Source organism: Brachyistius frenatus, unplaced genomic scaffold, assembly GCF_029030835.1.
Source record: "Brachyistius frenatus isolate BFR_SWC_R1_liver_20210118 unplaced genomic scaffold, ASM2903083v1 Contig_51, whole genome shotgun sequence".
NCBI lineage: Eukaryota > Metazoa > Chordata > Actinopteri > Embiotocidae > Brachyistius > Brachyistius frenatus.
Genome location: NW_027210650.1, coordinates 1,863,799 through 1,881,111, shown reverse-complemented (window position 1 = coordinate 1,881,111; position 17,313 = coordinate 1,863,799). Strand labels below are relative to the sequence as shown.

Below are 17,313 nucleotides of genomic sequence, written 5' to 3'. Positions count from 1 at the left end.
ACTCGATGCCTTTATGTTAAATTTCCTGAAATCCTTTAAGATGCTACCAGCCATTTTTTCTTTTTATTGAATCATGAGAGCTCGTCAAGTAAACTTACAGATGTTTCACATTTCAGCACGAGTGAAAGAGCACATTTTGTGACAATACATTTGAATTCCATCGCTTGTTTACAGATAAAAATTTATGCTATATTGGCTTTAATTCGAATGAATAAACCTGCAGAGCCCTTACGACCCCCTCTGTTTTCTTGAGATCAACATTGAGACGATGATCTTCCATTTGTTTAAGTTATCTAAGTTTTGTTTAAGTGTATTCACTACATTTTAAATCTAACCTTTTAAACCATGTTGTCACAACATCCTAAACCTGAAGTTGCTTATTTTGTTCTCTCTTTTAGTTCTCTGAAGAGGATAAACATGTCAGAAACTATTTTCCTAATAGCCTGCCACCAGCTGTTTTTGCTCGAAAAATCCGGGTGATTTGAGCTTTAAAAAAGATCTCTCTTTGCAAAGTGAGAAGAAGCTGACAGTATTTACACAAATTAATCAAAAATAATGCTTTGAAGATGAATTGATGTGTGTTTTTAGATGCCACTGCTCTCAAAAAAATGTGAAAAATGTGATGTTTTGGAACTTTAGTGAAGAATTTTCTCGACCAGGAGCTATATGTGTATTGTCATTCATCCCAGCTGTCACGCATAATAATCAGCCCGACAGGCGTGGCACAGCCAATATGATAATGACCTAATTATTGACCAGTGAGAGGGTGCCTGTGGTTGTCTGGCTGTCAGTGATAGAGCCTGTAAGAAAAGGCTGGCAGGGAGGGTGGGCGGTGAGAGAGAGCGAGAGAGAGAGAGACTGCTGTCTGTCTCAATCCGACGGTCTCGTGGTGGAGTCGATTGGTGTTTCGCCGAGCTTCTGTCATCACCCAGTGTGTCCATGTGACCGTGAGACGAGCAGACAGTCATGCGGGGAAGAAAACACCCTCCATGTGATGTTGGGGAAACTCTTAACAGTTTTCATCTTGTTGTATTATGCAAGATCAAACACACTGGGAGACTCGCTGTCATCCTCATTATCATCACGGTCATTGTGAATTGGAGCAGCAAAAGCATTACTAATACTGTAGTTAAGAGATAGTTAGAGGTGAGTCACGGCCTTGAGGAGTGTGTGTGTGCGCGTGTTTGTCTTCTTTGTGTCTTTGCATGAACATGGTTTTAGTTGGGATGATCATTTAACTTGTTTGACTGGATTTTCAGTTGAAGCTGACTGTTAGTGAGAACTTGACATTTTTGTCCCAAACAGTATGAATCTGATGAAACATGTCTCATTTCTCTCAAAGGCCCAACGGAGGATGTTTCAGAGAGTCTGAAAGGTTTTAATGTCAGACAGATGAGTGTCTACCTTAGACTGTATATAAAAGTTGATGTAGCTTCAGGGTATGAAAAATGACACCAAGGCGGAAGTGCCTTTAGTTGCAATACCACAAGTGGCACTAGGGGTTGGCTCCAAAAAGCCTCCAGCTCCATAGACTCCCATTCAAGTTATTTCAGTGTTGTGAGCTAAAGTCACTCCTTATTTAGTTTTCTGGTGGTTCATCTGAAAATAATCCCGTCATTCATTAGAAAATAAGCTTCAAAAAGACCTGTTATTGGGGGCGTGTCTGTTTGATTGACAGGCCTGTGGTGGATCATTGGGTCAAGTCAGATCCACCGCTCGCTCCAGACCAGCTCGTCCAAAAAACGGTCACTTCCTGCTCCAAACCGCTTCGAACCAGCAAGATGGCGGCGGGCAAAATCCGAACTCGAGGCTTCATAACGGCCGTTCACAAACCAACGGGGGACGTCACTGTTGGTCTCCACATTCAACATTTTATCCTGGTACAAATTCCTCAAAAAAAAAAAAAAGAAGTTCTCAAGAATCATCAAACATGCGACCCAAATCACCGGACCAACGGATAAATCCTGACAATTTCTAATTGTGTGTTCAGATAGTTCCTGATTTAAAGGGGAACCGGAACAGTTTCAAAGTGTGCTAGAACAGGCGGTTCCGTGTTGGTAGTCAGATCAAACTGCCCGATCTTGCGAAAGAGCTGTTGCAAAAGCTGGCGTCATTTTTTAGAGATTCCTCTCTGCATTGTACCTTTGTTATCAAAAGCTCATATATCTCTCATCGTGCAATCAAGCTGAAATGCTCAGAAAGACTCAGCTGATTGTGGGTTTTCTGCATAATATCAGTGTGCCATGATGATGATGGTCTTGATTTAACTGTGGGTGATTGGGTACAGATGATAATGGTGATACGTACTGCAGCTTTTATGTTCTGCTGCCACAGATCCACTCTTGTTTTACGGGGCGGGGGTGGGAGTGGGGGTGGGGTGGGGTTGTTTCTTGAATTATGTGTCATGCCGTTATTGTTTCTGGCTGCGAGAGAAATTTGCCCTTCAAGGCAATGAAATATAAATTTAAGTTGAAGGGCGTATTACTCGGGCAACTGACAACAAGTGTAAAATGTGTTTTGAGGCTGCTGTTTGCGATACTGTTGAATCGCCTTCTAATATTTGTTCTACCCTCATAAATTAAAAAAAAAAATCCGATTTCATCGGGTGGCATCGCTGTGTATCGCCCTCGTTTGCAGTTAAAGTGACACTAAATTGCTACCGACTCTGATCTGATACAGCACCTTAAACTTATGAACCGTGGTAGATACTGGAATATAATTCTTCAGTTTGCGTTGCTGGCTAATCCTCCACAGACCTCCAGCTGTTAACGCCGTGATGCCGCGGCCCTCTCCGCTGCACCGGACCCTCCTCGCTCCGTCAGACGTACAACGAACAGGAGAGCAGATTACCTGCGACAGGCGTGCGGGCCCTCACACCACACGCCATCGATTTTGGTGGAGCGCTGACACAGCTGGTCTTATTCCTGGGAGCTGCGACATGCTGCCACGAGTCCACGGAGAAAGAAGGAGACGGAGAGGATGTGTGGAGATTAATATGCCCATCTGCACTCCGCTGACTCATTCCTCAGCGTGACACAGTTGATGTCTTCTGTTGTCCCCCGATGACAGCCGCTCGTCCTGCACGTGGGCTTTTTATTCTTCCGTACGTCAGATTTAGTTAATCGGACATTAACCGCGGTGTTTCAAAGCTCTGTAAACCTACTTCGTGCGCTGACGGGAGATCTCTCGTACCCACCGGACAAAAACAATGTCCTCGTTTCGGTTGCCTCGCGGCGGCAGCAACAGCAGCAGCAGCGCAACCTGCCCCCATTTCTGAAGGTGCTACAACCGGGGTGCGTTCAAATATTTAGTGTCGTGCACCGGGGCAATTATTTCGCAATGCATAAGTAATCACTTCGCTTGCACCAATGACAGAAGATCAAAAACATCCATTCATTTGACTTTATTAAGACAAACTATTCAGTGTATAACTGTTCAGTAACCCCGATTTAGCCCACTTACTGTATGAATCCCCCTCACCCGCCACCCTCATTCACACACACACACACACACACACACACACACACACACACACACACACACACACACACACACACACACACACACACACACACACACACACACACACACACACACACACACACACACTTCCACATGCACAGCAGTGGTGGTGTTGATGCTGTGGCAGTGCTGCTGATGCGATTTGGCAGTACTGGAGCACGATTCCTGCTGAATGCCCTAAAATTTTGCACCCCCCCCCCCCCCTGTGCCCCTCATCCCCACACTCTGTCTCCGCGGTCCTCTCGGCAAATCATTCCAGCGACCCCACCCCCCATCTCCCCGATCTGTTGTTAAGTCTCACCCTCGCACAGTCACGCTTAGCATGTTCATTTGGGGTGTGGAGACTCTGAGGTTTCTGCCATGAGTGTGAAGTCAAAAAGCTTTTTATACAAAATGATTGTCGTAGTCTGCAAATGGAAAACTTGGCTTCACTCAGGGTTAGGCAGTATTTTGACCAATGTAGCAAAATAAGACACATTTCTCAAATGCATTGTTTGTTTTCTAAATACATGCACCCCTATAAGGGTCGTATCTAAATAACATAGTAGAAAACTAAAATGACTCGTCTAATGGCTGTATGCCTCCGCTGACCACTCCAGTCGCACTTTACATGCGTAATTGTTCCAACCCATGCAGATGTTGCTGCCAAGAGGCGATACATTTCAAAATGCGGATGGTTCCCACACAACTACAATCCTGACAGCACAGAAGAGCTATACAATCACCACAATTTCTATATGGACACCCCAGGGGGGGATGCCGCCAATTTAGCATTTTAATCAGTTTATTCTTGTGTCCAATTAGATGGCTGTGCCCAATTTTAAGAAATTCCCTCAAGGCATTCTTGAGATATCACATTCGACATTGTGGGTCGATTTGTGAGGTCACAGTGACCTCGACCTTTGACCTTTGACGCCCAAAATCGAATCTTTGAGTCCAATTGAACGTTTGTGCCAAATTTGAAGAAGCAGGTCCCTCAAGGTGTCACTAATATTTCCCTTTAACGAAGTACACGGGTTGTTCACGTTTGTTTTTAGCTTCACGAAAAGAGGAACCTCTGTTGTGACGTTTTCTCGTGTGTTTGCAGGTATGCTGGGCGGCGCTCGTTTCACCGGCTCCTCCCAGAACTACAGCACCCTGCTGCTGGAGGCGGACGCCGGGCTGCTGTACGTGGGCGGCAGAGGAGCTCTGTACGCCCTCAACACCTCCAACATCTCCACGCCCGCAAACCTCACCGTGAGTGCCCGAGACGCCACAGTTCGCCACGTGGTTGCCGCCGTTACCAAAAGAGGCAGCAAAAAGTTTGTTTTTTTTCTCCTCCCGTTTCTTTAAATGTCGAGGGAGGAGAAACTAATAATAGCCTTAAGCAGATTGAGCAAATCCCATTGTGTTCCTCCAATTTTATGGATATCAGATTAAATGCGCCAGGCGTTTATTCAAGGGTTACCGAAGGGAGTCGCAACTCGACGCAGCCAGAAAATGAAGTGCGTTGTCCTTCTCTTTTCCTCTCTTCCTGTTTATCACACACACATTCTTGTTTTCCTCCTTTTCTCTCTCTCTTTCCTGTCTATCTATAGAGGCTCTCTATTTATCTATTTGTCCCTCTTTATTTATCGAGCTGAGTCATTCTTATTACCCCGCCACTCCCATTGTTTGCAGATTGATTGGGATGCTTCCCCTGAACAGAAGAAGCAGTGCCTAAGCAAAGGCAGAGACAATCAGGTACAAGGCTGCATCTTTATTCCGCTATTATCATTTTTTTTCTCTCTCTAACTATTGAGTTAATTATCAGAAATCACAAATTAAACCGTTCCGCTTCGGCGGTGGACCATTTCAAATACATCAGAGTCGTTCATTACCTCAGTGTAACGTTAAAATAAACATGTTTCTGTGTGTTCCCTGCAGACCGAGTGTTACAACCACATCCGCTTTCTGCAGCGCTTCAATGAGACTCACCTGTACGTCTGCGGAACGAACGCCTTCAAACCTCTCTGTGCTTATATCGTAAGAGCTCGTGTGGTTTTAATCTCAGCGTAAATTGTGACGAGAATTGAAAGGAAGTGATTCATTGACTGGTGTTTTTTTTTTTTTTTTTTTTTTTGGTTCTGTAAGGACGCGGAGCGCTTCAGCTTCTCCTCGGGTTTCGAGGAGGGCCGAGACAGGTGTCCATATGACCCAGCGAAGGGATACACTGGCCTCCTCGTAGGTAGGTCTCCCAAATCTGCATTTATTCTGTTCTAGTCACCCAGACTTGGTGGAGTCTACGCTGTACAGACAGCAGAGGCAGGAGGAAGGTTGGCGAGATAAAGGGCACAATATCGATTGTATATGTTTTGATGTCGTGGTCGAAAAGTGTCTCAAAAAGACCCTAAAAATTCCTTTTACAATCAAGACGCTGAGATGAAAGTCATGCTAGCAGCACTGTGAGGCTATAATTAGGCTCAGCAGTGCCTCGAATAAATGCTAACGTCATCATGCGAAGCGTCTGTGGAGATTCATCACACTGATCATGGTACATCCAGAAGGGCTTTAGATGCTGGCATGCTCGCAGCTCCAGCTCGACTTGAGCGACTCTTGAAGTCCTAAATTAGCCGCAGAGGAACTTTGAATGTGTTCTTGCACTAATGGAGGACTGAGGTTTTTTTTTTTTTTTTGTTCCTCATCCTTTACAGTGCAGTTGTGTTTGTTGCTCGACAACCACGGTGGAGATGAGGGATGATTACCTCCAATAACATAGAAGCTGTTGTATTGAGACAGACCAGAAGAAATCAGAAGCTGTCCTTTTTATACGCAGTAGAGGAGAAATTAAAGGTCTTTATTCAACAGCTGAAGCATTCTGGGCTCTTTGTCTGTTTAGCGACCACCTTTATGAGCACATTTGCGACTTCACCGTGGACCTGAAAGTTGAGTAGAGAGCGCACATTCGATTTTGTGTCGGGTTTTTAAGGAACAGAAGGAAGTGAGAGCAAGTAAAATCTCGCGTATTTTCAACGCTGTGAACGGACACGTTGTCATTTTTCAGATTCAGGTGGTTTCCAGCAAATTTTCCCTCAGAGGCCTCAGAAGGTCCCGGTAGAACTGAGTGTTGACAGTCGGACCCCCGGGGGGGGCGACGAATTCAGGGTGCACAACCCGGCGGATGTCAAAGAAAAGCCCGCTCTTGATCTCGCGCGCCTTCTTCGGTCTTGGATAGGTGTCGCGTTACTCGCGAAGGTGACGGCTTCGTCCCGCTCTGTGTGCATCATCTGTTTGTGCACAGCAGAAACATCCTCTGAACTCCTGTATGTCCGCTTTATGCCTTTTTATTTCTTGATCTTTCCTCCACCGACACATTCGTGTGATCCGTTGATTAGATGGCGAAATGTTCACGGCATCTCAGTACGAGTTTCGTAGCTCTCCGGACGTCCGCAGAAACTCCCCCTTCCCCACGCTCAGGACGGAGGAGGCGCCCACCCGGTGGCTTCTGGGTAAATATATAATAATCCACTTAATACATCAAGGACTGATAGTGTAAGCAGAAAATAGCTGCAGTCAGGCCATTATTTATAAAGTATATTTCCACTTACAGTAGACGACTAGAGACAAAAAATATCATTGACATTTTGCTTATTTTTGTCATATCAGATGTTTCGTTTTTAAAACAAAAGCTGATTAATTCTGAGAATAGAAATCCCTTTCTAATATTTTTGCACTGCATTGCAGCTCTGACTGCTTTGGTTGTGCTGATTCAATCATACTTAAAAGCTCCATCTTTAGTTTCCAAGGAGACAGTTTCAAGGCTGCTAATAGGTCTGTGTTTGTACATGTGTGTGTGTGTGTGTGTGTGTGTGTGTACAGAGGCAGACTTTGTGGGCTCCGTGCTGCTGAAGGAGAGCATCAACAGCTCCGTCGGCGACGACGACAAGATTTACTTCTTCTTCACCGAGAGAAGCCAGGAGCAGATCGCCTACCCGAGCCAGACCAAGGTGTCCCGGGTGGCCCGAGTCTGCAAGGTCAGAGGCAGCAACGACCCCAGAAACACCAGAAACCATAATCATGTTAAGGGGAATCACAGATTCACAGTTCCTGCAAGGTCGCGTAGAGAAAAGGGTTGAAATGAGGGAGGAAGAAAAGTTGCCGGTCAATTGAAGTGCAGAAATGGTGGGATTATTCGATGCTCTTCCCGTCAGTCGGGCAGAGTGAAATGTAAATGGGTTTTCGGAGGACTTTCTGTACTTGATTACTCTCCGAGCTGCCACTCTCTTCTTACGGTAATTTCAGTGCTGAATGAAGCAGCAGTTGAGCGTCTCTAATCACGGCTCCTTTCGCCGACAGCCGCTCTTTCCGTCCCGCTGTTGCCAGGCAAACTACAAATCCACTAACCTCCACCTCCTCCAATGGCAAAGCCCTCTCCTGCACTTTATTGACATATCTTCCACTCCTCCACCTCCTCCTCTTCCTCTTTCTCCCTCTCGCCTCATTTCACTCGCGATCAGCATCTCGGGTCTAGACGACGTGCCCGGCAACCATTCCTAGAGGTCTCTCTTCCTCCTCCTCCTCCTCCTCCTCCTCCTCCTTCCTCCAGCCCTGTCATTTCTATTAGTCATGCAGAGGGTGCTGTAATTACCATCGCAGTGTGCGGTTGTGTTCAAACTGCCGTTGCAGGGATCAGAAAAGTGGCTGAAAGACTCAGCTGGTGAAATGATGCCGCTCTGTTTCGCCTTGTGTGAGCCGGTGAAAAGGATTTAAACAGAAGTGAAAAGGAAACCTATTGAGCAACAATCCAAACAGCAATTGTTCTGGTACGCAGCAATTTGACCGGCTGCAGTGCTTTTCTGTTTCATACCATCTCAAAATAATAAAATCAAAACTTTCGAGAGATTTATTACTTATTATTACTTTACAGCTCCTTTGTCATCCATCCATTCAATTGATGTTTTTTGTGTGTTTTTTTATCATTCAGGAATGGGAGTATATTTATGACTCCTCATTCTGCTTTTATTCAGACGTGCCGGGCCATTTTAGGAGAAAGCCTGTAAGCTTTTTTTGCGTGATATTTGGCTCCTGGTGAGCGGTATCACAGTCTCTGTGAAGGAAGGTGAAAAGTAACATCCAGAAAGAAGAGTTGATTTCTTTTCTCTCGACATCGGGGGGCGATTTTTAAAATATATTTTGGCCTAATTAATGCTTCAGCTTCATCACGTGGAAAATTCTGCTGCCTGTTTTATAACCGCTTTAACTGTGCATCTGGGATGGATACAACTCTCGGAGAAGATTGACAACATTCAGCGTTTTGTTTTACCTTTATTGCGATAGTGTTGTGTAGACAGACAGGAGATGTGGGGTAAGACGGCGTCACATGCGATATAGGTCCAAAACAGCCGAGTATCAAACCAGGGACTCGCTACATACGGTTTTTGCATCCATGTTGTTTCCGTGCTATTCGCTTGGCTTTGTTTTTTAGTTTTACTTCTTTCTCCCTGGTCGCACTCTGACGGGGATTTTTATGGATTTATCTGTCACAGGAATCAGCTCTAACTTTGCCTATCCTCCGTGTTTAATGGTTTAAAGTCCAACCTAAAATCTTTGTTGACATTTACGTGAATGCAGTGTGCGCTCAAAACCTCCTCAGAGGTAGAAAACAGACACAGCTGCAGTTTGTTAACTTTAAGAGATCGCACGCAGACTTTAACTCCTTAACACTCTCTAACCTGAACACTGGTTGCTGTTTGAATGGCGCTGACGCACTCAGAAATAGAATTTAAAAACACAAACCCTCATTCAGACAGTGTAAAACATGGTAAGATAGCAATATCGCTGCAACTATTGCAGCAGCAGCAACAACTCTTCCTTGCTTCGTATTAAGAGTGCATTCAAACCAAGAAGTGGTTTTTTTAATTTTTTTTTTTTAAAGGGGGTAAATGTCTTCTGTTTCTCTCTGGAATCACTTAAATTATTCACGAACAAATGTTATTTACGCTTGGTTTATTTTTAGTAAAATAATTCTTGGGACTTTTGTTGCATTCCTCCACATCATCCACTGGGATGCCATCTTCTTTAGGTTCTTGCACATTTCAATATATTAATGCAATTTTTGTTGTTGTCTCTTATCACTTATAATACAACTGCAGGGAGATCATTTCTTGACACGTAGTTTTCTCAAAATCTTTCAGACACTTTTTTTTAAACTCCTATACGAAAACATTTTTCAATCTCTTGATTCTTTTTGCATCCAAGAGAAGTCATTTCTAGAAATAAGGTCTGGACTCCTCTCTTCCTCTTCCTCTCTCTCTCTCTCTCTTTGTCGGAGCTGTGGAGGTGTCAGAGCTGTCCAAAGTGTAATAACTCAGTCTGAACTAGGCCAAACTGCAGCGCCTACAGATGTCGGAGGCGGTCCCCCGCTCGGCCCCGTGGCAGCCAGATGGGCGGATCCGCAGATAGCGACGGCCCTGGCAGTAGCCTCTAGACTGAAATCCACTGAAGACTTGCCATTTTCGAGCTGCCTAACCAGTCGTCCTCTGGTGCTTTTTCACTTTCCGGGCCGGGTCTGGTCCCACTTCCTTGCCAATCGTGACCTATTTTTCACAGAGAGAAGAGGACGTGATGACATGAAAACAAGGGCTTTTCCGTGACATAGAAAATGAAATCAGTGCTCCTCTGGCCACTTTTGGTGTTTCATCTACATATAGATAGGAAAGAGACAAAGACTCTGCTCTTCTTTAGAAAAAAACGCCACACAGTTTGCGTCATCTCATCGAGGGTTAATTTCCCCACGGGCACATCTCTGCTCGGATTCTTGACTCATATTCCCTTGAATTTACCTCCTGACAGCCCGGTGACCCCGACTGTGCTCTGACTGACGTTGATTGTAATCCATCAGTGCATCCCTTCAGCTCTTTCCACTGTAAAATACCCGGTATCATCTCCACAGGAGAGGCTTATGTTGTTTTCTCAGTGGCATCCATCTTAACTTTCGTTTACTAACCTCTCTGCCAACTCTCTCTTCACTCTCCAGAGATTTTTGTCTGGGAAAGGAAACTGAAAAGAGTGGATGCATTTTGTCTTTTCCCTTCTCCGTTATTCTTCTTCTTCGACCATAAATTGAGTTAGTATTATTGACAAAAGTGCTCCTGATGTTTCAGATATGTCTTATTTAGATTTCAGCCACTTCGCCTTAATGTGTGGGCGGCCGAGGCGGGCAGAGCGTGTCGATGAACGACAGATGCACCCCAAAGACATAAACAAAGAAAGATGAGGCGCTGTGATTTGTACAAACAAAGAGAAAAGTAGTCTCCATCTCTCTCTCGTATCTTTTTTTTTTTTTAATTTCACATCTAAATGAGTTGAGCTAAATTACTCCACTCGCTGCCTCCCACCTCTCCTCAAATGCAATTAGAGCAAATGTGCGAAAGCAGCCAGAACACGCCGCTGTTTACGTCTCCTCACTTCCTCCTTCCCCCTTCCTTTATATGCGCATAATCGCGTGTACATTGTAAAATACATGCATGTGCATCGGTTGTGTCACCGTGTCACAGTTAATACGATCACAGACGAGCGATGCGTGTGAGAGAGGTTGTTTGTGAGTGACTTTATCTAATCGTCGATCCCATCTTATCAGCTCGTTCGTACGTTGTCTCCTCCGCCTGCAGAACGACTGGGGCGGCCAGAGGACCCTGCAGAGGAAGTGGACCACCTTCCTGAAGGCCAGGATGGTGTGTTCGGTCCCAGAGTACGAGCTGCACCTCAACATCCTGCGCGATGTCTTCGTCCTGCAGGGGCGAGACGCCCACAGCAGCATTTTTTACGGTGTCTTTGGTCTGGAATGGTAAGAGGTTCCCCTTCATTCACCCGACTGACATGTCGGTTTTTGGTTTTTTTTTTACCTTTAAAATAAATAGTTTGGCCGACTTTCTTGCCAAGATGCATCGTAATATGAAGCAACCGCTAGCTTAGCTTAGCATTAAAAGCTTCTGAGCAGTGAAGTTCTTTCACATCAAACTGGGAAAATTGTTACTTTCTGACCTGGCTTCGTGCACCGGGGTTATTGTCATGTTAAAAGTTTCTCCCCGGAAAACCTAAAAAAAACCAACATTTTGGATTGAAGTAAAGATAAAAGAAAATATGGTGTTTTAACGTTGCACAAAGAAAAATGTGACATTCCATTGAGAAACCTAATTATCCCACTAAATATGGGGTTTATCTCCTCTTTTAAGAGACAACAATGACACAAAATAATAAAAAATATAATGAGAATCTGTGATTGTTTTTTGACATGAATCCGTTATATTTGGAGGATGAATTGGATTTTTCAGGTCCTTGCCAAAACAATTATTCAATGAATAGATTAGTCAACCAACAGAGAATTCATCAGCAACGTTAATCATTAAAGTCATTCACTAAATTAAGTAAAAATGCTAAACAGTTTCCTGTTTTAGCTTTTCGGTATTGTGGGGAACATCTTTTGGGTTTTACATTTGAAAATATCCCACGAGGCTCTTTTCTCCATTTCCTGATATTTTATAGAGGAAACGATTTGATTGTAAAAATGTTCAACAGATTAACCGATAAGGAAAGAAGGGCATTATATCAACCCCTGGGAGAGCAGTTGTGAGAAGAGAAGCAGCCGAGCTGCAGTCGGCGCTGATGTGACCGTGTCAGAGGACAACGACCGCCAGTGGAAAATCTGGCAGTGATGAGAGAGTGTGTTTATGCTGATATGCAGAGTCATGCTGCATAAAACTGTCCCAAGGGTTTTTAGGTTTTGATGGAGGGGATAGCATTGTAACGGGACATTAATATCATCTATTTCTCTCTTCCTTCCAACCTATTTTCTTCTTCTTTTTTTTTTTCACTGCCAGACTTCCTCTTGTTGATGTGATCAAACTATCTGTCCTCTCATTCACTGCAGCTGCTGTAGTTTTCTTCTTCTCCTTCATCTTTTTGTCTTCATCTTTTTTTTCTCCCTTTCTTCTCTTTCTTCTTTTCTTTTTTTCTTCTCCCCTTCTTCTTCTCTTTCTTCTCCCTTTTCTCTTTCTTTTAAAAGCACACCTGTGTGAGCAGTAGTCATCCCACTGTGTTTGACTCAAGTGTTTAAGAGTGAGTAAGGCCCCTGAGCGATACTGCTCACCTGATTTTAAAAGACAGATTCTGGTTTCACGTCGTTCTCATTTTTCTCTCGAATGCTTTTGAAGACCGATGCGGTCACACAATGGACTCAAGAATGTGACGTCGACATTTTCCCCCCATTACTGATCTCACCTTCAGGGCTTAAGATTCAGTTTCACCTGGTTTGCGGCGACCGACTCATGCTGGCGGACAAAATCTTTCTTTCACAGGTGCTCCACAGTTTTTTTGTTTTGTTAATGACTCACGGGGAGAGGAGTGGGTATTTTAGTGCTATAAGTGTTGTGTTGAAAACAAATACTTCCTGCCGGAGTGGACGGTGGGTGTCGCTACCAGAGATAAAGAGGGAAAATTACACACCTGTCAGTGACATCACTCCCAACATGCCCACTCAGGATAAATTGATAAGATCCAAGAGAAAAATGTGAGCGTCAAAAAGAAAAAAAAAAAAACCTTTACCACCAGAGACACCCACCGTTTTCAGAGATCAGCTCTCAGTAGCCGAGCTCCCGTTTCCGCCTGTCGGAGGCCGCTGATGATCTGTGACAGCTCTGAAATTCGATCTCGGGTGGCAGTTGCTCCCCAGATAATAAGCGCTCACTCAGTGTTTATTCAACTTTGAATCATTAATCTTGCGTGTTGTCCCCTTGACGGGGTCGGGGGATTGTCTTTCAGGAAGAATATCAAAGCATCTGCTATCTGCCAGTACGCCTTATCAGATGTCCAGAAGGTCTTCGAGGGACCGTACATGGAGGTGCAGGACTCAAAGTGGAGGGAGTACACGGGGAAGGTTCCAGAGCCGAGACCTGGATCTGTACGTTTCATCTGTCAACTGTCTCTCCACCGTCGTTAGAGATTTGGATTCTTCCTCCGTGTCATCGTTTTGGCTTTCTCTCCAGTGTATAACAGACGCGCACAGATCCCGGGCCATCAACTCCTCCCGAGACCTCCCCGACAACGTGCTCACGTTCGCCAGGAGGCACCCGCTGATGGCCAACCAGGTGCACCCGATGGGCGTGCGTCCGCTCATGTTCAAGAGGAGCGTCAACTACGTGAAGATCGCGGTGCACAGGGAGCTGGCGCTGGACGGGAACGTTTACACCGTTCTGTTTTTGGGAACTGGTGAGTTTCTGTCATCAAATTGCCATGAAACCACCAAAAAAAAAAAAACTATCAATGGATTCAACTAAAGAACTGTCTGGAGTATCTGAACCTTCGTATAGAGCTTCATTATTGATCAATAACAGTCTGCAGTTGTTCCGAGATGATAAGTTTAGCATGTTGTACTAAAAACGGGTCCAGTAGCGTATCTTAGTCTACTTTTTTTTATAGTCTACATCTACTTTTACACATTACATCAGAATTACTTAACACAAAACACCGCACGTTATGCGTAACGATTTACTGCACTTTCTCTGGGGTACAACGTGTGTCATTTTGAGGAATATTAACTCACCTGAATGTAGAAACAAGGAGGCAGAAAACTTTAGTTTGCTACAGCTTTGACTGAAGGATTAATTCTGTGCATCTACGCGCCATCTGGTGACGTCTTTGAGTATTGCATCGTACTAACAGAACGTTTTCTTTTTACTTAGTTAAATCACGTACAGGCCAGTTTAACCCACATGCTCATACCGTGTTCGCCGTCTTAGTTTAGGTATGTCTTCTTTTCTTGCAGATGACGGATGGCTGCACAGAGCTGTGGACGTCGACGGAGAAATGCACATCATAGAAGAGCTGCAGATGTTCGATAAACCGCAGCCCATAGAGAGCATGGTCGTATCCTCGGCTGTGGTATGTACGATGGACAGAATAAGGAGTTGAATGAGCTGGTTATGCTTTAAATAAGGCAGGTGAAAACATGCAGCCTATCGCTCTCATATTTACTCGGCATTTCTCTTTGGTGTTACAGAGGAGCATCTACGTCGGCTCCCACTCCGGAGTCGTGCAGGTGCCGATGTCGACCTGCCGGAGGTACACTTCCTGTTACGACTGCGTGTTCGCCAGAGACCCCTTCTGCGGCTGGGATGGGAGAGTGTGCGTGGAAATATCTTCCCGGGCACAGAGGTGATGGAACGCACACTTAACGAATACACACATGCTTCTTTCCAGCATTAGATAAACACACAAGACAGAGTCGCGGCGTTTTTATAGAAGAGCATACGGAAAGTAAAAGGGGGTTGCAGAGATTTGGCAGAAAAACAAACAGACTCTTGTCGAGAGAGATAAATCTCTTGCACAAATCACAAGACTTCTTTTTTCTAAACCTCGTCCACAGCTCCACCTGTTCACTCAGCTCCACTTCATCTCCTCCCTAAACTGCCTTTTATGCTTTTCTCCATTTCCAGTTTCTGAAAAATGTTGCAATTTTCTGGCAAAAACACAATATCAAGCCGTCCATGTTTTTAAAAAACTGTAAGATAATTAGGTAAAATGATAATTTGTTCTCATTCCCCTCTTGAAATGAGTAACAAACATACAAACGGTGTATATTTTTTGCACTCATGACCTTTCTGGTTGATGTTTATGTCTTCCTTGTGGGCTCAGCAGCAACACCAGAGTCGAATGAATTATTAATACAGCTTGCGTACCCCTCCAACAGAATTTCTATGAAAGCAGGTTTAAGACAATGTAGTTGACCTGGATTTCTCTCATCAGCTCTGTTCAGCTCAGCAGGAGTCCCTCCTGTAATGAGGAAGGTTTGAATTTCAAATGATTGCTCACAAAATAAACATTTGAATATGATTTCAGCATTTGTGTTGAGTTGAAAACTGAAACACTCACAGATCCAGAACTTTGAATAATTATCAAGAAATCTATATAACGTTGCACCGATTACAGACGAAAACAGAGACGAGTCTTCAACTGGTATGATTATAAGAATTCCATTTAAATATGTTAATATAAAAAAAACTAGAGTAGTAAATATTAAAAGATACACAAATTAGTATATTTTTATTAAAATTGAGAAAATAATTATTTTCCCATTAACCAGGACCAAATAATAAAACAGTTCTTTCCAGAAAATGTTTAAATTATAAAGTAAATAAAACATTACCTTTCATCCAACGGTTTGTTACTGACCCTGGAGGAGGAAGTACTCATTTAGTTTTTTATGAATAGATTACTATTGTTGATGCATGAACATATAAAAGTAGGATTTCACTGTTTTATAGCTGTTTGAGGCGTTGAGTTCATTCTAATATTCTGTCGAGTACCTTGTTCATCTAGAAGAAGGCAACCACTTCAACATTTCCTCTGTAAAATCAAAATGTCTAAAATAACCAGTTAGTTGAACTGTGGTGGAGTAAAAGTAGCACGAAATAGAAATACTCGCGTAAATGTCATGTACCTTGAAACAATTGTACTTTGTTACATTTAACCGAGGTTTACTGAGGCGTTACCTGAAGAACACAATAAATAATAATAAATCCAGTGGCAGAAGTTTCTCTGAAGACACTGGAGGTGCTGCGAGATTCAGGCACATGAACGGGCACAGACTGCAAACCCCTCATGAACAGACAAACACACACACACACACACACACACACACACACACACACACACACACACACACACACACACACACACACACACACACACACACACACACACACACACACACACACACACACACACACACACACACACACACACACACCCTCCCTCCCGCACCGGGGACTGTTTGCTCCTCTCTTCATTCACTCTGCATGAGTGAGTAGCAGACATCTTAATCTCCATTACTGCAGCAGACACATCAGCCTCTCCTGTGGGTTTGTTTTACCGTTTTGCATCACATTTCGGAGGAAGCAGCAGAAAGAATCGAGCGTGAGGGGAACATTTTACTGTTAATCTGGTTAATAGTGTACAATACTTACAAACCGGCTGATTTTCTAAAACAACCACACACGCACTGTTGTACTAATCCTTCCATAAAAGAGAATCAACAGTCGAGTCATTAGAAAACAGAGACGGGAATGAAGGCTCACCCCTCTGAACTCAGTAAAAAAGCGTTTATGTATGCTGCTCTCTCCGCCTACAGCCTGCAGGAAGCTCCAATATTGCGAAATGATTGCTGCAGAAACTTTGTGTTTCCATATCTGACTGCAGATTATTTCCTGCAGTCTGGATGCGTCTCAAGTTATCCTTTTAAATTGTTTTTAGTTATTTTATAAGCAGCTCTTAGGTTTGAACCTTGATTGTAGAAATGTTCACGTCCACATTCTGTTTGCCTATTTTTTTTTTTTTTGTCTCTAACACTCTCAGAAAAATGTTTTAATCTCACTGTTTTTTTTCCTGGTTTAATGAGCGTTAAATGCAAATTTTTTTAAATTTTGTATTATTGTTTCAGGTCAAACCTCATCCAGGATATCATGAGAGGAATCCGAGGCTGTAGGGAGAATTCAGGAAACGGTATGTGTTCTGACGCACGCACACACGCACCTGCTGCAAGCCCATTATATAACAGCATCACTGTTCATTTTTTGAGAAAGTTTCGTACTTTATTTTACCTCCCATCGTTCCCTCTGGATTAGACTCTCTCTCTCTCTCGCTCACCCAGATTTTAGGGGTTAAAGGAGTCCAACACATATTCGTCTTTCTCTGCCTGAAAACTCAGGCATTTTAGGATCTATTAAAGGATTTCATTAGGTGTACGTTCCTTACCCATCCCCCAGGTCCCAGCCTGCA

General features: G+C 43.8%; 1 protein-coding gene across 2 annotated transcripts in view; it reads left to right on the top strand.

Annotated features, from left to right (window-relative positions):
* sema4gb (sema domain, immunoglobulin domain (Ig), transmembrane domain (TM) and short cytoplasmic domain, (semaphorin) 4Gb) overlaps positions 1–17,313 on the top strand; it is a 36,996-nt gene that overhangs the window by 14,543 nt on the left and 5,140 nt on the right. The window contains exons 1-13 of one of the 2 annotated variants that reach the window (XM_069704665.1): positions 3,073–3,103; positions 4,610–4,758; positions 5,182–5,244; positions 5,428–5,526; positions 5,635–5,728; positions 6,876–6,989; positions 7,360–7,514; positions 11,151–11,326; positions 13,300–13,438; positions 13,524–13,746; positions 14,303–14,418; positions 14,537–14,691; positions 16,976–17,037. In XM_069704665.1, coding sequence (XP_069560766.1) covers positions 4,612–4,758; positions 5,182–5,244; positions 5,428–5,526; positions 5,635–5,728; positions 6,876–6,989; positions 7,360–7,514; positions 11,151–11,326; positions 13,300–13,438; positions 13,524–13,746; positions 14,303–14,418; positions 14,537–14,691; positions 16,976–17,037 — 1,543 coding nt within the window. In that variant the 5' untranslated portion in view covers positions 3,073–3,103; positions 4,610–4,611. Of the gene's footprint in view, positions 1–3,072; positions 3,104–4,609; positions 4,759–5,181; positions 5,245–5,427; positions 5,527–5,634; positions 5,729–6,875; positions 6,990–7,359; positions 7,515–11,150; positions 11,327–13,299; positions 13,439–13,523; positions 13,747–14,302; positions 14,419–14,536; positions 14,692–16,975; positions 17,038–17,313 lie in introns of those variants that run through there. The other variant, XM_069704664.1, reaches the window with a different exon arrangement.